The sequence below is a fragment of the Salvia splendens genome, chromosome 11, assembly GCF_004379255.2.
Source record: "Salvia splendens isolate huo1 chromosome 11, SspV2, whole genome shotgun sequence".
NCBI classification, from domain to species: Eukaryota; Viridiplantae; Streptophyta; class Magnoliopsida; order Lamiales; family Lamiaceae; genus Salvia; species Salvia splendens.
The window spans coordinates 32,378,890-32,401,641 of NC_056042.1; the positions used below are offsets into that span (position 1 = coordinate 32,378,890).

Sequence of the window (22,752 nt, forward strand, 5' to 3'; positions counted from 1 at the left end):
AATGAATGCTTTTTGTTTTTTCTACTATAGTTCTAACAAAACAGTAGCATGAAATTACATATGATTAATTTTGTGTACATATGTTGGTAATTCTGTTGGTAAGATTTCCATTTGTGATAAACAGTATTCTAGTACGTAGCTCATCTTTTACTATAGTTAGTAAAAAAAGCACAAGATAATACTTGGAAAAAATTAAACTAAAATTCGATATATTATTCTAAGAAAAAAAAATTGCTTCTAATATATTTGGGAAATGGGAATAACAACTAATATGCTATAAAAAATAAAGAAATGCGGTAAAAAGAGAAAAGCAGCCGAAATTCGCATTATATAAAATAAAACATTAATGATATCGTCGTACATTGAAATAGTATGAATGAATATAATTAAATGAAAAGAGTATGCAATAAAAATACCACTTTAAAATACTCCATATGGTGATAGTATTAATTAAGATCATCGGCCACGTGGTGTATATCGAAGGTCACAACGCACATAGTCCAAAAAAATATTCGAACAACTAAGAATTATTCGAATAGTAAATTTGAAAAAAAGTATATTAGTTTAGTAATTAGGGGAGTATATATATATAGTGATCCGAGGGAAGAAGCAAGCACATGATGGCAGTATTTGGCTTTGACTGTGACGACGATGAAACCAAAGCCACATCAAAGTATCATGCTCGCTGCACAGTCACACCATCACTATAAATACTATTATTGATTATTGTATTTGATTCATTATAAATTTAATCAACTTATTAGTGTTGTAAATTGTATTCCATGCCTCCTTCCCAGATAAGATCATTGTTTGTTTGAAAAGCTAAAGGATTTAATCAATTTGAAATTAAAAACCAATTTTGTTGACCTATTACTTTTTTTTGTTATAAGAATTATTCAAGATTTAAATGTTTGTCACTTGATATTTGACACAATCCTGTTTGGTTAAGCTACATTAATTTTGTTCGAATAAACTCTAACCCAATTGGACCGTCACAGGTAATTAATAGCATATCTATTTCTTAAAACTCTATACTTGTATTCTACCAAAATAAGTACTCTATCCGTTCCTTTATAATTCAATTATTTTTTCATTTCGATAACTTCCTTTATAGTTAAGTCATTTTCATATATAGAATAATAATTAACTCATTTTTTTATTTCTTACTTCATTCTCTTTCTTAATTTATTATCTCTAACTTCATTCACTTTTCTATTTTATTCTTTTTACCTACCCACTTAACACAACATCAATTTTTAAATTTCATACCAAAAAAATGTCCCGACTATAAAGAAACGCCACTAATACACGTCAAAGATTGTACATATTTAAATGTTGGTTGGTATGACACAAAATAAAAAATTGTTAAAAAAAAGGAAATCTGATGGAGGATAAGAATGAACAGGTGCTGAAGATTGGAATAAGTAATTAAGCAAAGATCACAAGCCCAAAACTAGTTGCTAATGAACTAATTAATTAACACTTAAAATTAAGAAAGACATTTATAAGATTGAAATGTGTGCGCACGTGCATACATGTGTGCATATCTGTTAGAAAATTCTGAATCGCCATATGCACACGTGCCGACATGTGTGTGTGAGTGCGTGTTCAATTGGGATTGAAGGCATGTGAAATTCAGTTCACCTATATTAACACAGTCACACACTAAAATAAATCTAAAATTATTACCCCATTAGTTAAATCCTAAAAAAAAATACTCCTTTCGTCCCTCATAATTCGTCACCATTTGACTTGGCACGAGTTTTAAGAAATGTAATAGAAAGTGAGTTGAAAAAGTTGGTGACATGCGAGTCCTACTTTTATCAGTATATTAGTTTTATAACAAAACGTGAGTGTGAATGAGTCAGTGAAATGTATGGTCCACTACAAAAAATGATAAAAGTGAAAGGTGACAAATTTTTAGGGGCGGACGAAAAAGGAAATATGTGACAAATTTTCAGGGACGGAGGGAGTAATATTTGATAATTAAGTACAGTGCATTAAGGTACACAATTTGTTAGTTTAAGTTTAATGACTCCTAAATAAGGCATGCAGCATGCTCCATTTCAAAGAATCTGATGCTAGATACTTCTAGTTTAACCTCAACTAGCATTTTAAGCTAATTAATTACGCACTTTTTTTAAAAAAAATTATAGTCGTCAAACTGACCTAGTTTTTGACTGACTCATATGTCTTTTCTTGATCCTTTTTTTAATTAATCGGGTTACACATTACTAAATTGGGTTAATCGGGTTAAATGGGAAAGTATGATGCAGTCAGCGGGAAAGAGTTTAATTACTGATCCTAATTTACTCTCTTTAAATTTTTAGTTATTTTATTTTAATTTCCGTATTAATTCCTTTCACATCTCTAGGGTTTTTTGACCACTTATAAATAGTGGGAATAGCATTTTTGCAGCAGTTTTTTGACATTGATTAATTACAATTCCTTGAAACTTATGTTTCTGTGAATTTATCGTGTGATCATTCTATCTCGTGGTCGATTGTCATAATTTTTGGCTGGCTCATATGTCTTTTCTTGATCCCTTTTTTAATTAATCGGGTTACACATTACTAAATTGGGTTAATTGGGTTAAACGTTACACATTACTAGAGAATGCGTTTCTTCTAATTAGATAGAACAATTTATCGAATATAGAAAGTAAATACTTACGGACAATCCAAATCGAAAAGGATGGATTACTTGTTTTGGAACAGTTTAATGATTATTTATAGATCGTTAATTGCTCTGATATCATAATAAAATATGATCATATGCATTGCTTAATGGGTCAGTCAATCTTCTCATTTGATATGTTACATGCATCAATTATTTATAGGATTTATTATTATGACAATTATGATATATAAATAAATTTATTCAATTATTGATCATTTCCTTTCTTGACTTGATCTGTACTTGATTCCTGTCATGATTTCCTCTTCATCCTGCAACAGGATCGAGTATAAGTTAGAGAAAAGAAGATTCATATTTAGTTTGGGAAATGAGTTGTTAGAGAAATGGGTGAATATATAGGTAGGAAGAAGTGAGAAGATGCAATAATATTAGAGAAGAAAGGGATGTATGTATGTCCAAATAGTGAGGAAAAGAGAGTGAAGAATTTGTACCCTGTTTTGCTATGAGAGTACACTCTGCCCAGCTGTCTTGCATGTGATACCCTTAATTCCCATACATTCCCCTTCTTCACATCCCACCTCACTTCCCCAATGTACCTATCTAATCATGAAAGTTACATAATTGTCCTTCATAACTAAATGCTTCCCAAAAAATGGACTCAAATTGCATCCTATCTAAATCTCCATGCCAAGATGTAGTCTTGTATTCGATGATCTGATCGTTAGTATATTCAGATTCAAGACCAAAATCGGTTTCAACATTTTGTTTTGTGTAGTGTGAAGTGGATCTGGATACAAGTACGATGAATCGACGAATATGACACATGTTCTTGTGCGTACTATGCAAGATGTAACACCCTGTAAGAATATATACATATCATCAAGATTACCAAATCATAACGCTTAACTCAGTGATTCCCCAAAATAGACTTGTATTAAAAGAGAGTCTTTTGTTCAATGATTTGGTCATTACTATATCCACATTCAAGACCAAAATCGATTTGATTGTTTACAACATCCGCTTCATGTGATTCCAAATTCAGTTTGGATACGAGTAGGACAGTTCGATAAGTCCGACACTAACTCACGTGCTACAAGATGTGGCACCTCGAATGTATTTAACTAAAATCAAAGTTACCTAAGTGTCCCTCTTGACTCAACGAAATAAATCCGAATTGTTGCGCGCAAGTGAAAAATGTCTACGGATACGAGTACGACAGTTCGACAAGTACGACACAAGTTTTCGTATTAAGTACAAAGTTAAAAAAAACGTGACACGCTAATAAGCCTAGATATGATGAGACAATATTAAACTTGCCTACCTATTAGTCTCAAAGGATGGTGTTAATTAAACTCACATCGAACATATCCATTGCCAATTTGAGTAGTGCCAAAAAAACTCTCATTTTCTCTTGTATTTATCCTCAATATCTACTACTCCCACAAACCTAAGAAGATCAACAAACAACCACCCTCACTCACACACACACACACACACATATATATATAAATAGATCAAATAGTATACAATACAAAGAAGAAGAAGAAAGAAGAAAAAAATGAATTACATATTCGAAAATGAAGAATGCAGCAGCGGTTGCGAGTCAGGCTGGACTCTCTACTTCCAACAGTCTTATAAAAGCAAAAACGATTCGCCCGAGCCCCGGACGAAGAGATCCACCGACGAAGACGAAGAAGATCTGTCTATGGTGTCGGACGCCTCGTCCGGGCCGCCACAGGTGTATGAGGAAGAAGGAAACGACACAAGCGGCTGCTTCTTTAATAACTACGCTACCGTTACCGAACCTTTGTCGGAAAGGAAAAAGAATAGGGGAAATCGATGTCGGAAGAAGGTGCCGGAACGCTCCTCTTTGCTCGAAGTCGACGACACTGCTAGCTCCTCGCTTTACGGCTACTGCAATGTGAGTTTTTCTTTTAGTATGTCACTGAGTTTTAATAAAAAATTGGTAAATAGGATTAATAAAATGACAAAATAGTTAAAAAGATAAACTTACTAAAAATAGAAATTGATTAATTTCTATTTCTGATATAATTAAAATGGAAAAATAAGACTGTTGATTTTTATTTGTGTTAATATTTGTTTGTATGGATTGCTGATTTTTTTTATGTATGTATATGCAGAAAACAAGAAGCCAGGCATCAGTGGAGAATGTGGTGGAATATTCACAAGGCTACTCCTCAACTCAGTTTGAGGTATGGCAAATTTCTACTTTTGATTATAAATTTTTTTGTTTATGGAATTTTTTGTGTTTATTTATTTATTATGTGTAGGTGAGACCTACATATGTAGAGGAGCATTATGATTTCTTGCAGTCTGGAAACCATCAACTTCAGCAGCAAAACCAGTTGAGTTTTTATTATGCTTTATTACTAGATCTATATATTTTTATGTTATGTATTTACAAGTAATAATCTTTAATTTGGATTTGGTGTGAATCTGTAGCAGGTGGTTTGAAGGTAAAAGGTGGTGAAGCAATGAGATGATGTAAAGTTGTGTTTTTGCAAAGGCAAAAATGAATCTTGAAAAGGGGATTTTGTTTCCCTTTCTTCTCTGCTTTCTTCCCATGTCTTTTTTGTAGCTGTAATGCAAGTGGGAAACAGCTTGAAAGAAAAAAAAAGTAAAAAAAAAATAGTGGAAGTTCATTCTCAATAGTTTGTACTAGTAGATTCAAGATTTTCTTGTCTTAGAAATAATGGCAACAATTATTAATTTGTTTTTTATGTTAGTTTTTTTAATTAATATGTAGACAGCCCCTTGTGCTCCCTTTTGCTGCAACATTGAAGATCTCTCTAGAATTTGTCTTAGTGGCAGGGACTAAATATATCCAATTCAATAATAAAGTATACTTAAGGAACAATGTATGAGCTAATTTTTATGTAGTAATTTGGTGCGGTTGGATATGTGCATTATTATCCAATAAAATATTCAATGTAATTATGTAAACCAAAACTTTGATAAAAAAATAATATTGGAAACAAGGATAGAGTGAGTACAAGGGTAACAATAATTATTGTCAGAAACCGAGATTTATTAAGTCACATGTAACAATATATAATTGTCAGAAACTAGGATTTTATTAAGTGGGCCAATTATATGCATATATCTATATCCACATGAGGGATCTTTAGCATGGACCATAACAACTAAGAAGCATTTGTCTTTTTTCCAAATTTCTACACTTTCTTTAGTTCATAAAATAGACCTATTGAGGACATCATTAATTGAAATAAAAAGCCTAACAACACATTTATTTAGTGTGACAAACTCTACTTCTTTATTTGAAGACAAATGTCAACCTTAATACTTAACAAAAATAAAAAGAAAGAAATATAGTTACTCTCGCCACTGAGTTGATGAGCTAGAATATCCAAATTAAACACCGAAGTAGAAAAAAAAAAATACAACCATCAAACAACAACTACATGCACTAAAAAAAATCATCATTCAACCATAAACACTAAAAATGAGGAATTTAACCAGGATAGGAGACTCTTTGAGGTGACTAAAAAACCAGCAATTCACCAAATCATATAACAAGTCATCCTAACCATTTTCTATGTGTTTTTATTATTAATGGGTTTGGTATATTCTAGTGTAAGATGAAATGATCATATGTAAAGATAAAAAGATTTTGTAATTCTAGGTGATGGGCAGTCAGAGATGAGAGGTAAAAGCCAAAACATATGTTGGAATATTTCATATGCCTCTTTATGACTCTTTTTCAATGTGTGCAGATCCTGCCTCAGATCTTCCTCACCCATTACAAACATGCTTTATTTATTTTATTATCTTATTTTTGGAATTATTCATGCAGCTATATTTTACTTTTGTACACAATTCTTTTTAGTAGTCCATCCCCAATTTTGTTTATTTCTAATATAGCATCTAACAAGTTGACTTCAATGTTTTCATTTTCTTTTTTCCTTCAGTTTATTACTATTTTCAGAATATTTTTAGGTTAGCATATCCGGGCCGATACATTAGTACACTACTTGTGAGCACCACTTATATAAAATTAAAATTAAATACATAGTTAATTTGATCATCCTAATTATATCTAATGTACAAAAGAAAAATTAGAACGAAAAGTAAATTCAATAGTAAAAAAATATTAAAACAAACTACACATAATCGATTCACATATAATTGACCATCATACATATTTATCTACAAGTAATGCTTGTATTGTTAATTTTAAATTCATAGCTCCATCTAACCAAGGCACTTAGTATAGGAAAATCCCAACAAAGCAATGAATACACAAAAAGATAGCATACAAAAACCCAACCAAGGCACTTGTTAATTAATACTACTATGATTGGATTGTTCTTTGTTTGTAGTGATTCATCAAAAGGGTATGGAGGGAAACATTTTTGTCCTCCCAACACCCACCAACACATTTACCCTCCCATCCCCTTGTTAAAATGAAAAAAAAACAGTATTTAAAATAAATAAGTTTTCTTTTTATTCTCTTCCAAAATATTGAAAAAATGAATAATTTCACCTATGATTGTTCCCAATAGTGATGACAACACTCTTCTCCTCCTTATCTCTGCAGTTGCCAACTATTTTTCAGAGTGTAGCTATTACAGTATTACTTCTAACATCTGATTTTTACAGCAGTTATATATAGGGTTAATTGTGCCTAAATACGTCCAGAGCCTCTGTCCTAGCGGCAATAAGCTTAGACATTATTGTACGAGGTGCCAACTTCTTCATTTGTGGTCCTTTCTTGATTCATCATTTAGTAAAAGCTTGTGTATTTATATGCAAATTAATCCTAACTTGTGTATTGGGTCCAAAGTGGAAGTACATGTGCATGTACAAGTATAGTACATCTGTACATGAATGATGGCAATAATAATACATAAGTATTTTATTAAATTTTGGATGCCAAATTTATGGAGACAGCTGGTGCAGCATTATAAAGGGTGATGGCCGGTGATATATAGGAAATTGATGAGATGATGAATCAAGAAAGGACCACAAATGAAGAAGTTGAATATGATTGAGCAAAGTAGGAAACAAAATAAGAGAAAAATAAATAAATAAATAGTGGGATTGAATAAATGAGATTAGATACAGTGCATGATGTGTACAGACCAACCATGCATTAGCCCATATTCCAAATTGTTCAACCCATAATAAACCTATCCCATTTTCACCAATTTCAAATAATTTTTTCCTTGTTTTCTTTTGTTTTTGTCTACTCCAAAATATTCAGATTCCAATTCTTCCCCCTTTAGCTTGTGCTGCATTTTCTGCTATAATCTTCAAACTATGATTGAGCCCATAAAGATTTGAAGAATAGTAGATAACATGTATAAAAAGGATTTTCTTATTATATTTAATCAAAACTTCATTCTGAGAGATTCTTTGATACTCATATTTGTATACATATGCTTGTTTTTTTGTTAAAGTAATTCATCCGTTCCCAAAAAGTAAACTAGTTTTTATCATTTTAGGCCGTTCTCCAAAATTAGACAAAGTCTAAATATGAATAGTTTTTCAACAAATAATAATAATACACATCATTTATAACGTAGACCTCACAATTCACTAACAATCATTCCACTATCTTTTTCCCATCCCTCTTACTTTACCAATTGAACATAAAAACCCGTGTCAAGTTTGTCAATTTTGTGGGAGACCAAGTGCAGACGTTGGATAATTTTTTTTGTCCATTGTTCTGATATGGAAAGATATATATTGTATTAATATGAAAGAAATACAGTATTTATATACTATCTCAGTGTACCAAAAAAATAGTTTTGATAGTAGAATATTACAGTTTTAATGTAAAATTAGTAAAATAAAGAAAGATATAAAAAAATGTGTAGGACTATTTTTTATTGTAAATTTAGAAGATCAATTTCAGTTTAGTCTTTATATCTAACAAAAGAGCTTGTGGTGACATCAGTTGATCTATAGTTTAATCGGCCGAATAGGTCGATGTGGTTTCTCTTTTAATACATTGGACAAGACTCAATAGACAAGATTAATTCTACATGTCATTATCCCAAAATTAACTACTCCCTCCGTCCACGAAAAATAAGACACTTTCATTTTCTGCACTCGTTTTAAAAAAATGATAATAAATAGTTAAAGTTGAGATAAAGTACGAGAGAGAATAATGTAGAGAAGTCTCTTGTCTATATTATTCTCTCTCTTACTTTTCTTTCTCTTCACTTTAACTATTTATTATTATTTTTTCAAAACGAGTGCAGAAAATGAAAGTGTCCTATTTTTCGTGGACAGAGAGAGTATTATCTAACTGAACAATATGAGTAAGACTCAATTTTATCTAATTTAGGAATCGAACAGCGGACACCATCAAGTGGAGGAAGCGGTTAGTCATATTTATTCGAGTAATACGTTTTGATAAAAATAGAATAAATATAGTATACGAAATATCAAAAGACTCTGGTGAGTATAAAAAAGGACATGAACTACAAACTAAAATCTGGACCATTAAATTTTAATATGTACTCCTAGTTCGCTGTCCATTATTATATAACAAATGCAAATAAAAAGTAGTAGCACTATTTTTCAATGGAAAACTAAATTAATTTGTATAGTATTTGGTGATCCCTTCCGCTAATTTAGTAAGCGAGGTTTGTAATTAACACTAATTGCAGTATTAGAATACCTAAACTTGGTAAACACATCTCCTTCACTAAAACAACACGGCTTCTCCTCATCAATCCTCCCAATTCTCCCCACTCCTCCGCCGTAGCTGCTCTCCGCCGCCGCTTTCCTCCACACAATATTCCCCTCCGAGTCAACATCCACCCTCGCGCCTCCACCTCCGCCTCCGCCTCCGCCTCCCATGGAAAGCAGCTGCATCAGATCACGAATATCTTCACCGCCGATATTGATCTCCTTCGACTCTTGAGTAGTTTGAGGAACGGTGCAGTTTACGACACTGCGCCCATCGCCGCTGCAGTTGCAGAGAGCCTTACCGTACATGTTTCTCGCTCTTGTAAGAACTCCGATCTTACTCTTTCTGTCACTTTTGGTCTTTTCCGACATACCTGATGTGATTCTGCATCGATCACAACCCTATATATATATATTTGATTGTCACGTAGTAATTTATACAGTATTTGTAAAAATGTATATAGCGTGGAATTGAATTGTGGATTTTTTTGGTTTGATCGATGATATGAATGGTTGTGTTGATGATTTGGATTAGACGGCAAGGCCACAAAACAATCCGTGAGAAGGGTCGTGTGTGTATCAATTAATTTGATTTTTTTAATGAGAGAATAAAATGATAATAGTAACAACGTTATAAGATGTATCGACATTTTAAACTATAATTGTTATAATAACGGTTGGGATTTTCGTCTATTAAATTTGGGCCGTGAGGCATGGGCCACAATTTTGGGCCTAATAGATCTCAAATTACCCACTCTAGATCTTCTACGTACTAGGAGTAGTAGTATTTTTTTGCGATTATTTAATTTGTAGTTCAATTGGTCTCTGATCTTAGATTGTAGTAGTAATTTAATTCTTTTGGATATGTTAGGGCATTGGCATTTTTGTTAAGAAGAGAAGAAGAACTATGCAAATGGTCCATGAACTATGCGTTTTGCACGCAAATGATATCTAAACTTTAAAAATATCGTAGATAGTCCCTAAACTAAGGTGTAATCACATTTTTTATATTTTTTGACTATTCATTACAATTTTGCACCAAAAATGCCTCCCAACGCATGAAGGGCAATTATGGACTTTCATATTTAGTTATTGGATTTGATACTTTTTTTATTTCTCTCTCTATTACTAAATATGATATTTTCTTATAGTTTGAGTACCTAAAATGATATTATTCACTTCACTTATTCAATCACTTTATATTAAATCTTCTTTCTCTCTCTTTATCTAACACTTTTAGAAAGTAAAAAATTAAAATAAAAAATACTAAGTACTATGAGATTGAGGGAACATCTTTTTTAGTACACCAAATATCTCAAATGAGCAAATTTGGTTCGTAACATTTCATAATATCTTTTGAGGTCCATTAACTATAAGTCAATATCAATCAACTACTTTTTGGCTATTTCCAATATTTTCATGACCAAAGTACCCTTAAGGCCATGAAGGGCAATTCAATCTATTTATTCATCCACTTTTTTCTTTCTTCTAATTTATTTGGGATTAAGTTTAATACTTATACTATTATTACTAATATATACCATACCTTATTTGAATATTGTGATATTACTTTCTAGTGCTAGTTAATACTTTTATATGATTACATTCTCAATTATTTTGATAAAACTAAGATAAATATTTTAGTTTAATGAATCTCGTAATTTTATTAAACTGAAAATTTAAGTTAATCACAATATATAATATATACTACATTGAAATAAAAATTTAATAAAGTATAAAAAAATATGATTCATGATTAGTCAAGGGAACAGATATGAGAATTATGAACAGTTTCATAATGTTGTAAATGGCCTAATGATAATATTAACACGCGACATTGTGATATTAAACAATTGATAGCAACTATAGATTTTTTATTTAATAAACAATCATAGATTTAAATTAATCATATATTCAACTAAGAATGTCATTGTCTTTTTTATTAAATTGATTATTGATAATTTCAACTATTTTTTTTAGACTAAATTACTACATAAGAGTACATAAAATAAAACTTAGCTCTTTGAATTATTTAAAATTCTATATATGTTAATAAATTTTATTTAATTTTTAATCATCGATTTTATATTATACTTAAAAATAACATATTCTATGTATAGCTTTAAGATTGAAAAATTAATATTCCATCTAATAAATTGAACTACTTGGATATACAAATATTATATAAGTATAATGTTTACATATATTTATATCTAAGTTATTTCACTATTAATATTAAATATAGTACAATGATTTAAAGTATTATAAATAAGTAAAATTAAACGTAAATAATTAATAGAATATTAATATTATTAAGATATTTTTTATATTGAAATTAAAATTAGAGGGAACATCTTTTTCAGTACATCAACTATCCCAAATTACATACTACTTTAATGAAAATGAGGGGGTAAATAGATTGAATTGCCCTCATTGGCCTTAAGGGTATTTGGTCATGAAAATATTGAAAATAGACAAAAAGTAGTTGAATTGATATTAACTTATAGTTGATGGACTTTAAAAGATATTATGAAATGTTACGGACCAAATTTGCTCATTTGGGATAGTTGGTGTACTAAAAAAATGTTCCCTCAATTCTTAAATATGGACTATAATTTAATATTATAAATTTATGTATTATAATAACTTGTAGCTAAATTTAATTTTGATTCTGATTCGATTATAAATATTAAAAAAATAGTTTTAATTAAAAAATTTTAATTTTTAATATTTAAAAAAATTAATCAAATCACAATCAAAATTAAATTTTGCTGCAAATTATTAATAATAAAATTATAATTTAATTTTTATAATTAATATATTTAAGAATTTCATACTATTTTTATTTTATTTTTTTTCTTCCTAAAAGTTTTAGAGAAAGATAGAGAAAGAAGATATGACATAAAGTGATTGAAAAAGTGAAATGAATAATATCATTTTAGGTACTCAAACTATAAGAAAATATCATATTCAGTACTAGAGAGAGAAATACATAAAATATCAAATTCAATACCTAGATATTAAAATCCAAAAATGTCCTTCATGCACTGGGGAAATTTTGGGTATAAAATTGTGATGAATAGTGAAAAAAGTATCATAAATGTGATTACACATTAGTTCAGGAACTACCGATGATATTTTTAAAGTTTAGGTATCATTTGTGTGCAAAACGCATAGTTCAGAGATCATTTACGTAGTTCACTTTAATAATAATAGTTATACAATATTGTACTACACTCCATTAAATAGCTAAATTGTAAGAATTCTAAAACTAGGAAAAAGAATCCCTAAGAAAAGTTATGATTCAGAATTTTGGAAAGCGGCATTACTTTCCTTATTTTCAAGATTCTGATCACTTTTTCTTGTAGATAATACACTTTCCTTCTCAGTCTAAAATAATGCTCCCTACTGGAGTACATTTTATTTTTATAAAGAATAAATTGAGTTTTTTTCAAATAATACATTTAATATCTTTTTTTTCTTCAGTTAAAATTTTCAATTCTCTTTCCTTTTTCTTTCTCCAATAAAATGCATTAATCAAAATTCTAAAAATTACGTGTCGACTAAGAAATATATCATGTTACTAAAAACGGAGATTCATGAAAGTATTCAAATAAATTAAGTCCTACATATTTAACTACGAGTTGTTCGCATTCATTTATAGCTGACCATAAACTAGTTCCCTCATTAATATTTTAAATATAATTTTGTTTTCTATTATTTTATTTATTAAATTACAAAATATATCCTTATTATAATCGATCATATTAAAACTAAATAGTTAGGGGTGACGAAACGAGTAACCGCGGTTACCCGAACCTGATTTTGCGGGTACCCGAACCCAAAAAGCTCAATATTTTATCATCCAATCCAGACCTGTATGGTTATACGGTTATCCCAAACCCGCAGTTGTGGGTACCCAAACCCGCCGGCATCATTTGAGTTAATAGTGTCACTATGTGTACGTATATAATATATATGTGTGTACTGTCATTCATCGTTACAATTGTACATAAATAGTTGATTAGGCTCGTTTCATACATTGGTTTTTGGGTGATTTTACGTGCTTTTGGGGTAGACAATGCGTAAACCATGAGTTTAAGTGTGCAGGGTGGCTGTTGGATCACTTAGATCGTGCCAACTAGCTAAGTAGACGCAGGTTGAGCAAAATGAAGTTGAATTGCAGAAAAGGCGTCCAACTGATCAAGAGGAGTTATCAAAAGGAGCAGGCATTGCAAGGAGTGGGACAGAGGAGAGAGAACTCGAAGATATCCCTTACTATAAGGGTACAAATGTCAAATCATGGAGGATATACAATAGGGATTGGAGCTTGGAGTGGTCCTATATAAAGGGAGGAAAATTGAAGGAAGAATGCGCCATTTTTGGAGTCTCTCCATTTCTCAAAAGCATGCAAAAAGAAATTGTTTCAATATTACTCTTCTTCCATCCGCCGTTAGGAGTCCCGGTTTACCATTTTAGTCCGTTCGCGGTTTGGAGTTCCGGTTCACTTTTACTATAAATGGTAGGTAGACCCCACATTCCAATAACTCATTCCACTCATATTTTATTATAAAACTAATACGTAAAAATAAGTCTCACATTTCACTATCTTTTTCCACCCATTTTTTATTGTATTTCTTAAAATCTGTGCCGAACTCAATTGGAACTTCTAATGACGGACATTATACTTAAGTCTCTTTTCATTTATCTTACTTCATTCTCTTTTACTTTATTTATCATTCACTTAACACAATATTCTTAATTCCGTTTCAGGAAGAACTGCCACAATTAGAAAGGAAGAGAGGGATTTAGACACGTTTGAACTCACTTAGGAATGCAATGTCATAAGCCATGAAGCCATTGTCGTTGCATTTGCTTGTTGCTGTTGTTGTCGGAATCAGGTTTGCTGCTTCACAAACAAACGTGGAGACCCTTCCCGGCTACGACGGAGCTCTGCCTTTCAAACTCGAAACAGGGTCTCTCCATTTCTCAATTCACTTCACTACACTCTGTTTTGTCTGTTTAATTGGAAAGAATTGATGTCGTTTTGTGGGATTCAGATATATTGGTGTTGGAGAGGATGATGAAGTCCAGCTCTTTTACTACTTCATCGACTCCCAAAACGACCCGAATAGAGACCCTTTGCTGCTCTGCCTCTCCGGCGACCCTGGTTGCTCTACCCTTTACGGATTCTTTTACTTCCATCCAACCGTAAAAATGTATTAAATTGGTAGGCTTCTCTTCTTAAAAAACATTCAATATGTAATGCATTGGCAATCACATCCATAATTATAAATACTCTAAAAAAAAAAGAATTGCTGAAACCTAATTATCCTAATTAATTATATGGTTCCATAAAAATATACTACAACACCTCATAAGGTCTCCAAGACCTTACATAACCGAGGGCACCCCGACAAAACCAAAAAACACAAAAGGAAGAAGAGGAAATGAGCAGAATCATAAAGAGACAAAAAGAAACCAAAATACCAGCCAAATAAACAAGCTACAAGCTGGACATACACGTCCCCGTCCCCGAGGTGAAGAGAACGTATCTGTGAGTCGCATACGTCCTCTTTTACTCTTTACTAATTTCCCACTAAAACTCGTACCGTCCACAAATGAAATTATTTTTTGTGGGTGGATGGAATATATGCTACTACTTGGCCGATTCCATATTATGATTGAAAGTAAATTTACCAAATAATATGAATCAAAAATTTGAGGTGGAATACTGTTAAATCAAAATATCTGAATTGAAAACACATTCAGAATATATTAGGAGTAGTTTAAAATACTAACCAAACTTTTTCACTTTTTTTTTATTATTATGTCAAGTTAAAACTTTTTGTATTAATTTGAAACATTGGTGAAACATTTTGTTTGTAGGGTATAATTATCATGCTTCACGATAGTAAATGTTGCGAATAGTGTTGTAAAAATAGTTGTTAGACTCTTTACACGAGAAAATATTCAGTGGTGTAGGCATACCACATGGCAACGTGACATGGTATGTCCACTAATAACTCTTAAGAATAAAATATAATCATTCATAATTATTACTTACTCTATATATGTATTCATGGAGTATTAAATATAGTAATTCCTAAATTTTTGGATAGTTTCCAAACTTCTTAATAATATCCATATTTATAAAAGATAATATATTTAATATGGCCTCTTTAATTCCATTGTCAAAGAATTATTGGTGGGACAAACCATGTCATATTGCCATGTGGTATGTCGCCAATATTTTCTGTGTATTTACACCATACCCTCAATAATAGATGATGAAACTTACTTATTAATTGTTGAGAGATTTTATAAGTGTATTGATAGCTCAATAATACTCCAAAAAACTATAGTATAAGATGTGAATGGTGTTTTGAATAATTATTATTGGATTAAAGTAAGATCACATGTTGATCTGAGCAGCAGCAGACAAAGTAAATTAGAAATGCAAAGTTGATTGCCGTGATGCCATTTTTGTAGCATTTGCTTGTTGCTTTTCTTGTCGGAATCAAGTCTGCTGCTCACAATCAATCGTCAAAAACCTCCCCGGCTACGACATAGCTCTGCCTTTCAAACTCGAAACAAGGTTTCTCCATTTCTCAATTCACTAGCTACACGTAAAAATCTCATTGCTCAACATCTTGTTATGTGATTTGCAGATACACAGAGCTATACAAGAGCAAGATCAAGGAGGCTTATCTCATGTTTGCTACAGTCAAGGCAAGATAAAGATGTAGTGTAAATTTTTTTATATTAAATTTGAAATGAAAGGAAATATTAGAATTTTTTTATGGTTGGCAATGCATATATATATATATATATATGCAGGGGGCAGGGCATACAGCACCAGAATATAGGCCTAGGGAGTGGTTTGGAAATGTTAAGAAGATGGTTATCTCTCTTCCCACTCTAAATACTCTCTCACCTTCATCTTCAGTTGTGTAATAATTTTCCAGATGGCTTTGTCTGTTAAACAAGTGCAGTGCAGTGCACCAAGCTTATTAATTTTGCTCATATTCTGGAGCCAATATGCAAATACATGTCACCAAAACCAAGTGGTTTTGGATGGTTCATACCATCTCTAGTAGATGATCCAATCGACTTCCTCTCCCTCTCCAGCCGAAATGAACTAACATGCCGCGTATTCCTCTACTCTTCCTGTCACATTACCTTCATGTCATCATCGACCTAACTCAAAGCTGTCGTCTTTTGCAGGAAGACCTATATGTGACCCCTAACGATGAAACTGTGGGAGAAGATCTGCACATCCGAGACCCCAACCTTTTGAATTTGAGTATAACACATTATTAAGATGTTGTTCTTGAAAATCTATCAATTAGGGAACGGTACCTGATTGGACGAGATGTAACAAGAGTTCTAGCTACGAATTTGATTCCACAGTCTGATAATTCGTGTATATTTTCGACCATGTTAGTGAAACTATTCATACACCTCTTTGTTACAGTGGCGATCACGACATGGGTATACCTTATGTTGCCACGTTGAAATGGATACGCACACTGAATGTGTCCGTAAATATACACAAAAGATACAAAAAGTAAATGAATACATCCATATATATATATATATATATATATATATGCAGGGGCAGGACATACAACACCATCATACAAGCCTAGGGAGTGTTTGGGAATGTTAAGAAGATGGCTATCTCTCTTCCCACTGTAAAATCTTTCTTATCTTTATTTGTGTAATATATTTCCATACATGCTTGGAGTAAAGCTCTTGGAATTTACTACTTCGATTTCTCTATGTTACTAAACTCTTATGTTTATTTGTAATAGTTGCACAATTAGGGGTTTAATTAACAATTATATTCGAAAGTTAATTTATAACTTAGAACTTAGAAGTTGACACGAAAGTTAATTTATAACTTAGAAGTTGACACGAAAGTTAATTTATAACTTAGAACTTCGAAGTAGAAACCAAGAACAAGAGTGATTGATTAAGTATTACTATCATTTTAGAATTAATCCTTAAGTGAATGTGAACGTAGACACACTGAGTTAGATTCTATGGTATGTCAGAAATAAATTGAACACGGATCGATTATAAGTTAGATTTTATATGTCAAATACTATAATCTTTCTTGGTACAATCAAATAGAATGATAAAATAATACTATGTGATTCTTATTTTCATTTATTCATTTGCTTGGTACGACAAAATAAATAAGGGAATTGAATGAAAATACAAAAGAAATGGAAAAAAATTGTCATTTTATTCTTATCTTTATTACACGTTAACCCACAACACTTTACCTATATATTTTATTTGAATTACACGTTAACCCACAACACTTTACCAACAATAATAATAATAAATTAATAGTATAATAATATATTATAAATATTATTTATTCAATAAGAAAATTAAATTACATGGCTTACATAATATCATAAATTGTTTGAAATAAAAAGTAATCAAAACTTAATTAACTAATGTTAATTAAAGAATAAAATTTAATTAATAAACCAAAAGGATCCACAATTAATTCAATGTGAGCCCATTCAATAAATTAAACATAACATCATTACCTCAGCTCAGCCCGCGGTCTTCTTCTTCTTCTTCTTCATCCCGACGCCTTCTTCTCCAGAATCCACCACAATCGTTACCAGGTATGTCTCTATAAATCTGCAAATACATAACAACTATGAATCGCATTAAAATTTTGCATTACAGTAACATGTTTACCAATGATCAAAGACAAAAGGTGCGCACTGGAAAATATGGATCTCCAAGGTTGCAATATCTCCAGGTGCAGTTTCCTAGCTCAATCAAAACATAATTTAGCACTCGAATTTTTCCATTTTGTATAATTTATCGCCTATTTAACGCATTATTTGATTGTTGCAATGATAATTTTGTCAATTGATGGGGACCTGGTTTTAGGGCTTTAGCTTTGTATATTTCTGTCTCACAGGAACTGGCTGCACAATTTCAAAATGCATCTGATGAAGGTATGTGTTGTCAATCAATTGGTTGTATTTGAACAACAAATTCACTGTTTATGTGATTTCAGCGTTTAATATTTTGTGGTTTAAACTAGTATATGGGGACTTGATGATATTGCAGAAACAAAAGAGAAAGTTGTTGCTAGTTTGGGGAACTTTGCTTATGATCCTTATAATTATACATTCTTCCGCCAGGTTGTGTTTTTATCGTATGTGGTTTAGTTTATTGAAAACAGATCTTGTATTGGTGACACGAACAGCTATTCTTGTTTTGTCGAGCAGCTGAATATTTTGGAACTTTTTCTGGACTGCCTAACAGAGTCCAATGAGAGGCTTGTGGAGTTTGCAGTCGGTGGAATTTGCAATGCTTGTGCAGGTGTGGTCGGACACGATGTAGTTATCATTTTTTTCCCGTTGCAACGATTTCTCATTCAGAATTCTTTTCCCACTTGCAGATCCAACAAATGCTGCGGTTGTCATCCAATGCGACGGTATTCCTCTTGTCATCCAATGCTTATCGAGCCCTGTTAGAAACACGGTAAATCTTACTATATTAGCTCTGAACAATAACATGTACTCCTGTATGCATTCGACTTATCTCAGTCATGTTTACATTTGCACTACTGTCATCAATAAAAAGATTCTATTCAAGATTGTTTTGTAGCTTTGAACTGATTTGATATCTCTCGTCTCAATGTAGTTAAGGTTATGCTCATCGAAATTTGCTTAAAACGCTTATATGTAGGTGAATTACGCAATTGGATCTCTGTATTATCTGTGTAGTGCAAAGGCTGAGGATGAAATTTTGAAACCAGAGGTAGCGGATGCTATGAAAAGATTTGCAGCAGCTGATGCGAGCTTTAGCAATCTAGCACGGGCGTTCTTGGATAGGTACGTCTCTCAATGAAAAATAGGTTTGTGTTGCAGCATGTAAGTATAGCAGCAGTTATCAACAACCTGGAAAAGTCATGTTTCACATTTCCTGCATTTTTAGCTTGCAAGTTGGAATTTATGATCCTACATGACATGAATGAAAGCAAGAGGCTTATCAGATGCGAAATCTTGAAGATAAAAGTGATTAATTCTCTTGTAAAATATTTTAATTTTCTTTTGATGCATTTTATTTTATTTTCTTCTCTTGTAAAACATTTCATTTTGTATTTTTTTTTATCGTAAAATGTACTAAAAACTTATTGGAAAGAAAACTCGAATCTCTATACTTTTCTATAATTTGGGGTGACACAAGTCGCACAATAAGGTTTGTAAATTCCTGCCAAATTTCTATAGAACACCCTTTTTATGAGTGTTTATCTCAAAATCTTTAAAAAGGAAAGTCGATTAGTCTTAACCACCGGTTCGGTAAACCTTGGGCAGGTCTAGTGTGACATGGATGTCGGGAACGTGATTTCAACCCTATTTTTTGTAGGGAACGTGATTGTGCCTGAATGAGCGGTGATTTCAGCTCTATTAAATCTTAACATAAACAATCGTGAAGAACAAGTGGAACGGAAGGAATACGATTTGAACCGTATTTTTTTCAATAAAAGACATAAATCTTGAGTGGAACGACGTCGTTTAATAATTTATTCCACGTCAAAACGTTGCCGGCATCCATGTCATACCTTGGTGATGTCCATGTCAAGCTCAAGTTTCTCCAAATTCAAATCCATGGGACAATTCAGGAAATTGTCAAATTTATGATTTAATCGGCTATTTTTGAAAACTATGAGATAGATTAGAATTTCACTGGTTTTATTTGGCCATTTACCCTAATTTTTTCATGCATCCAACTCTTTTTGCAAATAAAATCAAATAAATGGGACAGTTAATAACACTGACGGAACTTAATAATTAAGCTTAAAGTACCATTAATTTAAGTCTAATTTGTCAAACCCAAAACAAATACTTCTACATTGAAATAATAGTTCATTGATATATGCATTGTGACAAATAGTGTATATCATGATTTACGTAATTAGTCAAACAGATTGCGCTTGAGACCAAATTACAGCTACTAGTGTGACAACGTCAGGCATTCAATTCTAAACCTAATTCTTTTCTTTCTCCTTTTGTCCCGGAGCTACTTATTTTTCTAAATCTTTTCGTATTGATTGAACTGCAAAAAGATTCCTACAACGTTAGAGGAAAAAAATAACAAAAATATAAAATGCTGCAATAGTAATTAGAAACCGTAAAAAATGTTCAACATGACCCAATCTTGAGCGGGCAAATCACGTCGCAAAAGTTTTATGTCAAAAAACTCTAGTGTGCGCACCTGCACGGTGTGTACACTCTTCTTCTCCGATCCTCCCTTCTCCATTCTGTTGCCTTCTACACCTCCATCGCAATCTACTCGCTTGTCTACTTGAGCTCACCGCGCGCTGGGCCGAAGACTAGCTCAACTTTTAAATGGGTTTGTATTTGGTAGCAAATGTCATCCCAAAAATTGCCATGGGTGAGAAAGAATGATTGTGGACCTTTTGTCCATAGTTAAAGACGTACACATAAGGTCATCCATAACGTTGTCACTATACCGTCCCTTAAAACACTATTTGCTGGCCCCACTGTACTTTTTTACTCCATCTCTTAACTAAGGGACGGAACCTGCAACCCTCCCTTAACCGTCCCTTATATTACTATTCATTCAATTTCGTTTTTTTTATTTTTTTTTCCAATAAATTCAATTAATAAAAAACACACTTCATTAACAATAAAATAAAATTACAACATAAAATAAAAATACAACTTAAAAGTTAAAAAATTAAAAAAACAAACAAATTAAAATCCTAAAAAAATAAACGTGGCATAATTTAAAATATAATTTTATAGAAAATAAAAAAACTACTTCGCCGGCGAATCATCCCCCGAATGCGGTGGAGGTGCACTAAAGCCGGTAGGAGGCAGAAGGCCAAGTTGGGCTGCCATAAAGACAATTCCGTTCCACTAGGCTTGGTACTGGGCGAGCGTAAAGCGGGAAGTGTCCGCCATTGTGGCGGTCATGTACATGGCCATAAGGGGGTTCGAGCCTCCCCCTGAGCCCAAGCCCGAGCCAGCCTGGCTTGATTCGCCTCGGCCCTTCCTCGCTCTAGCCGCCTTCGCCGCCTTGGTCCCTTGCGGCCGACGGCGCCCATGGGAGGATCCCCCGGCATCGTCGGCCGTGCCCTCAACCTCCTGCGAGGCACCCTCTTGTGCGCCGCTGCCCTCACCGGCGTCACCAGACGAGTATTGGCTACTCGTCGTGTGCTTCGTGCGCTTGGAGGTTGAGCCCGAGCTGGAGCGGACACCGCCGACCCACCTTTCCTCATCCTTGACGACCTGCCAAACATCAACAAATTTGAATTGTTTGCCGGTGTCGTCGTGGTAGACGGGCAAAGCCGACCTCAGAATGTCGGCGCCCGTGGATCCGCTTTGGTACTGAGCCGTTTCGTTCGTGTAGATGTCGCAGAATCTTTTGACCTCTCTGTCAACTCGGTCAAAGTGAGCGCGAAGCATCTTATATGTGCGGCAGCGGGACCCCTTTTGCTTAATCTGGTGGTAGGCCTCGGAGACCTTTTCCCAGAAACACTTCCGGCTTTGTTGATTTCCGACGATGGGATCGTATGAAACACGGATCCAGGCGTTGTACACCGCCATCGTTTCTTTGCTGCTGTACGGATGCCGGCCTAGATCCTCCTCCTCGCCCGCCTCCGTCTCTGCCCTGGAGCTTCCACCGCCTCGGCCTCCTCCACCGCCTCGGCCTCTTCCCGGAGTGGGTTCAACGGGATAATCCTCCTGAATCTGGGATAATTCCTACGAATACCGCGGGGCAGAGGGACGGGCGTATGCATCCACGTCAAAATTGGGTGGTTGGTACCCCCCCGGCGTCGACGAACCCTGGTTGCCCGGCGTCGACGAACCGGAACCACCCAATGTGTTGTACATACTCCCCTAGTCGCCGGACATTTTGTGATGAGATGTTAGATGAAAATTGGAGAGGAAATGAAGATGATTTGGGGAGAGAAGATGTGTAGTTGTGTGTGAAATGAGGATAATTAGGAGTAGTTATAGAGTAAAAAAAATAAAAATAAAAAAATAAAAAAACGGCTAATTAAACTGTAATATTACCGTTTACAAATTTTTTTTTAAATTCGAATTTTTTTAAAAAAAAGATTTATTGCGTCAGCGTGACGATGCTCACTCGCGGGCCGGCGAGTGGGCGTCACGCATGGCTCCTGGGCGCGCCACGTCGCCTCGGCGCGTGGCGAGATGGCTTGTCACTCGTCACGCCGTGACGGGACGCGGGACGGGCTGGGGACGAGATGGGGCGCCGCAATGCTTCACGTTCCGTCCTACCCCCGTGACGGAACGTGGGACACCCGCGTAACGCGTTGCGGGTGCCCTAATATGCTACTCAAAGATTCCTTTTGTTAAATAAAGCAGCCAATCAAATCAGCAATAAAACTTTTGA

The 22,752-nt window shown here is 33.5% G+C and overlaps 2 protein-coding genes and 1 pseudogene across 3 annotated transcripts; all 3 read left to right on the plus strand.

Moving 5' to 3' along the window:
• The first annotated feature begins 4,083 nt into the window (after positions 1 to 4,083).
• LOC121755157 (protein SOB FIVE-LIKE 5-like) lies at positions 4,084 to 5,360 on the plus strand. Of its 2 annotated transcripts, none has more exons than XM_042150439.1 (4): positions 4,084 to 4,558; positions 4,779 to 4,850; positions 4,929 to 5,002; positions 5,101 to 5,360. In XM_042150439.1, the coding sequence occupies exons 1-4, from the start codon at positions 4,196 to 4,198 to the stop codon at positions 5,126 to 5,128; spliced, it is 537 nt and encodes a 178-aa protein (XP_042006373.1). In that variant the 5' UTR covers positions 4,084 to 4,195; the 3' UTR covers positions 5,129 to 5,360. The 2 variants fall into 2 exon arrangements, with proteins under 2 accessions (XP_042006373.1, XP_042006374.1); XM_042150440.1 differs by having other exon boundaries at positions 5,104 to 5,360.
• An 8,809-nt stretch (positions 5,361 to 14,169) lies between these two features.
• On the plus strand, positions 14,170 to 17,019 carry LOC121754816 (annotated as a pseudogene).
• Positions 17,020 to 17,855: 836 nt separating this feature from the next.
• On the plus strand, positions 17,856 to 19,535 carry LOC121755749 (armadillo repeat-containing protein 7-like). The gene is made up of 8 exons (XM_042151120.1): positions 17,856 to 17,969; positions 18,034 to 18,109; positions 18,275 to 18,311; positions 18,427 to 18,500; positions 18,588 to 18,681; positions 18,761 to 18,843; positions 19,051 to 19,196; positions 19,300 to 19,535. The coding sequence occupies exons 2-8, from the start codon at positions 18,038 to 18,040 to the stop codon at positions 19,328 to 19,330; spliced, it is 537 nt and encodes a 178-aa protein (XP_042007054.1). The 5' UTR covers positions 17,856 to 17,969; positions 18,034 to 18,037; the 3' UTR covers positions 19,331 to 19,535.
• The last annotated feature ends 3,217 nt before the right edge of the window (positions 19,536 to 22,752 follow it).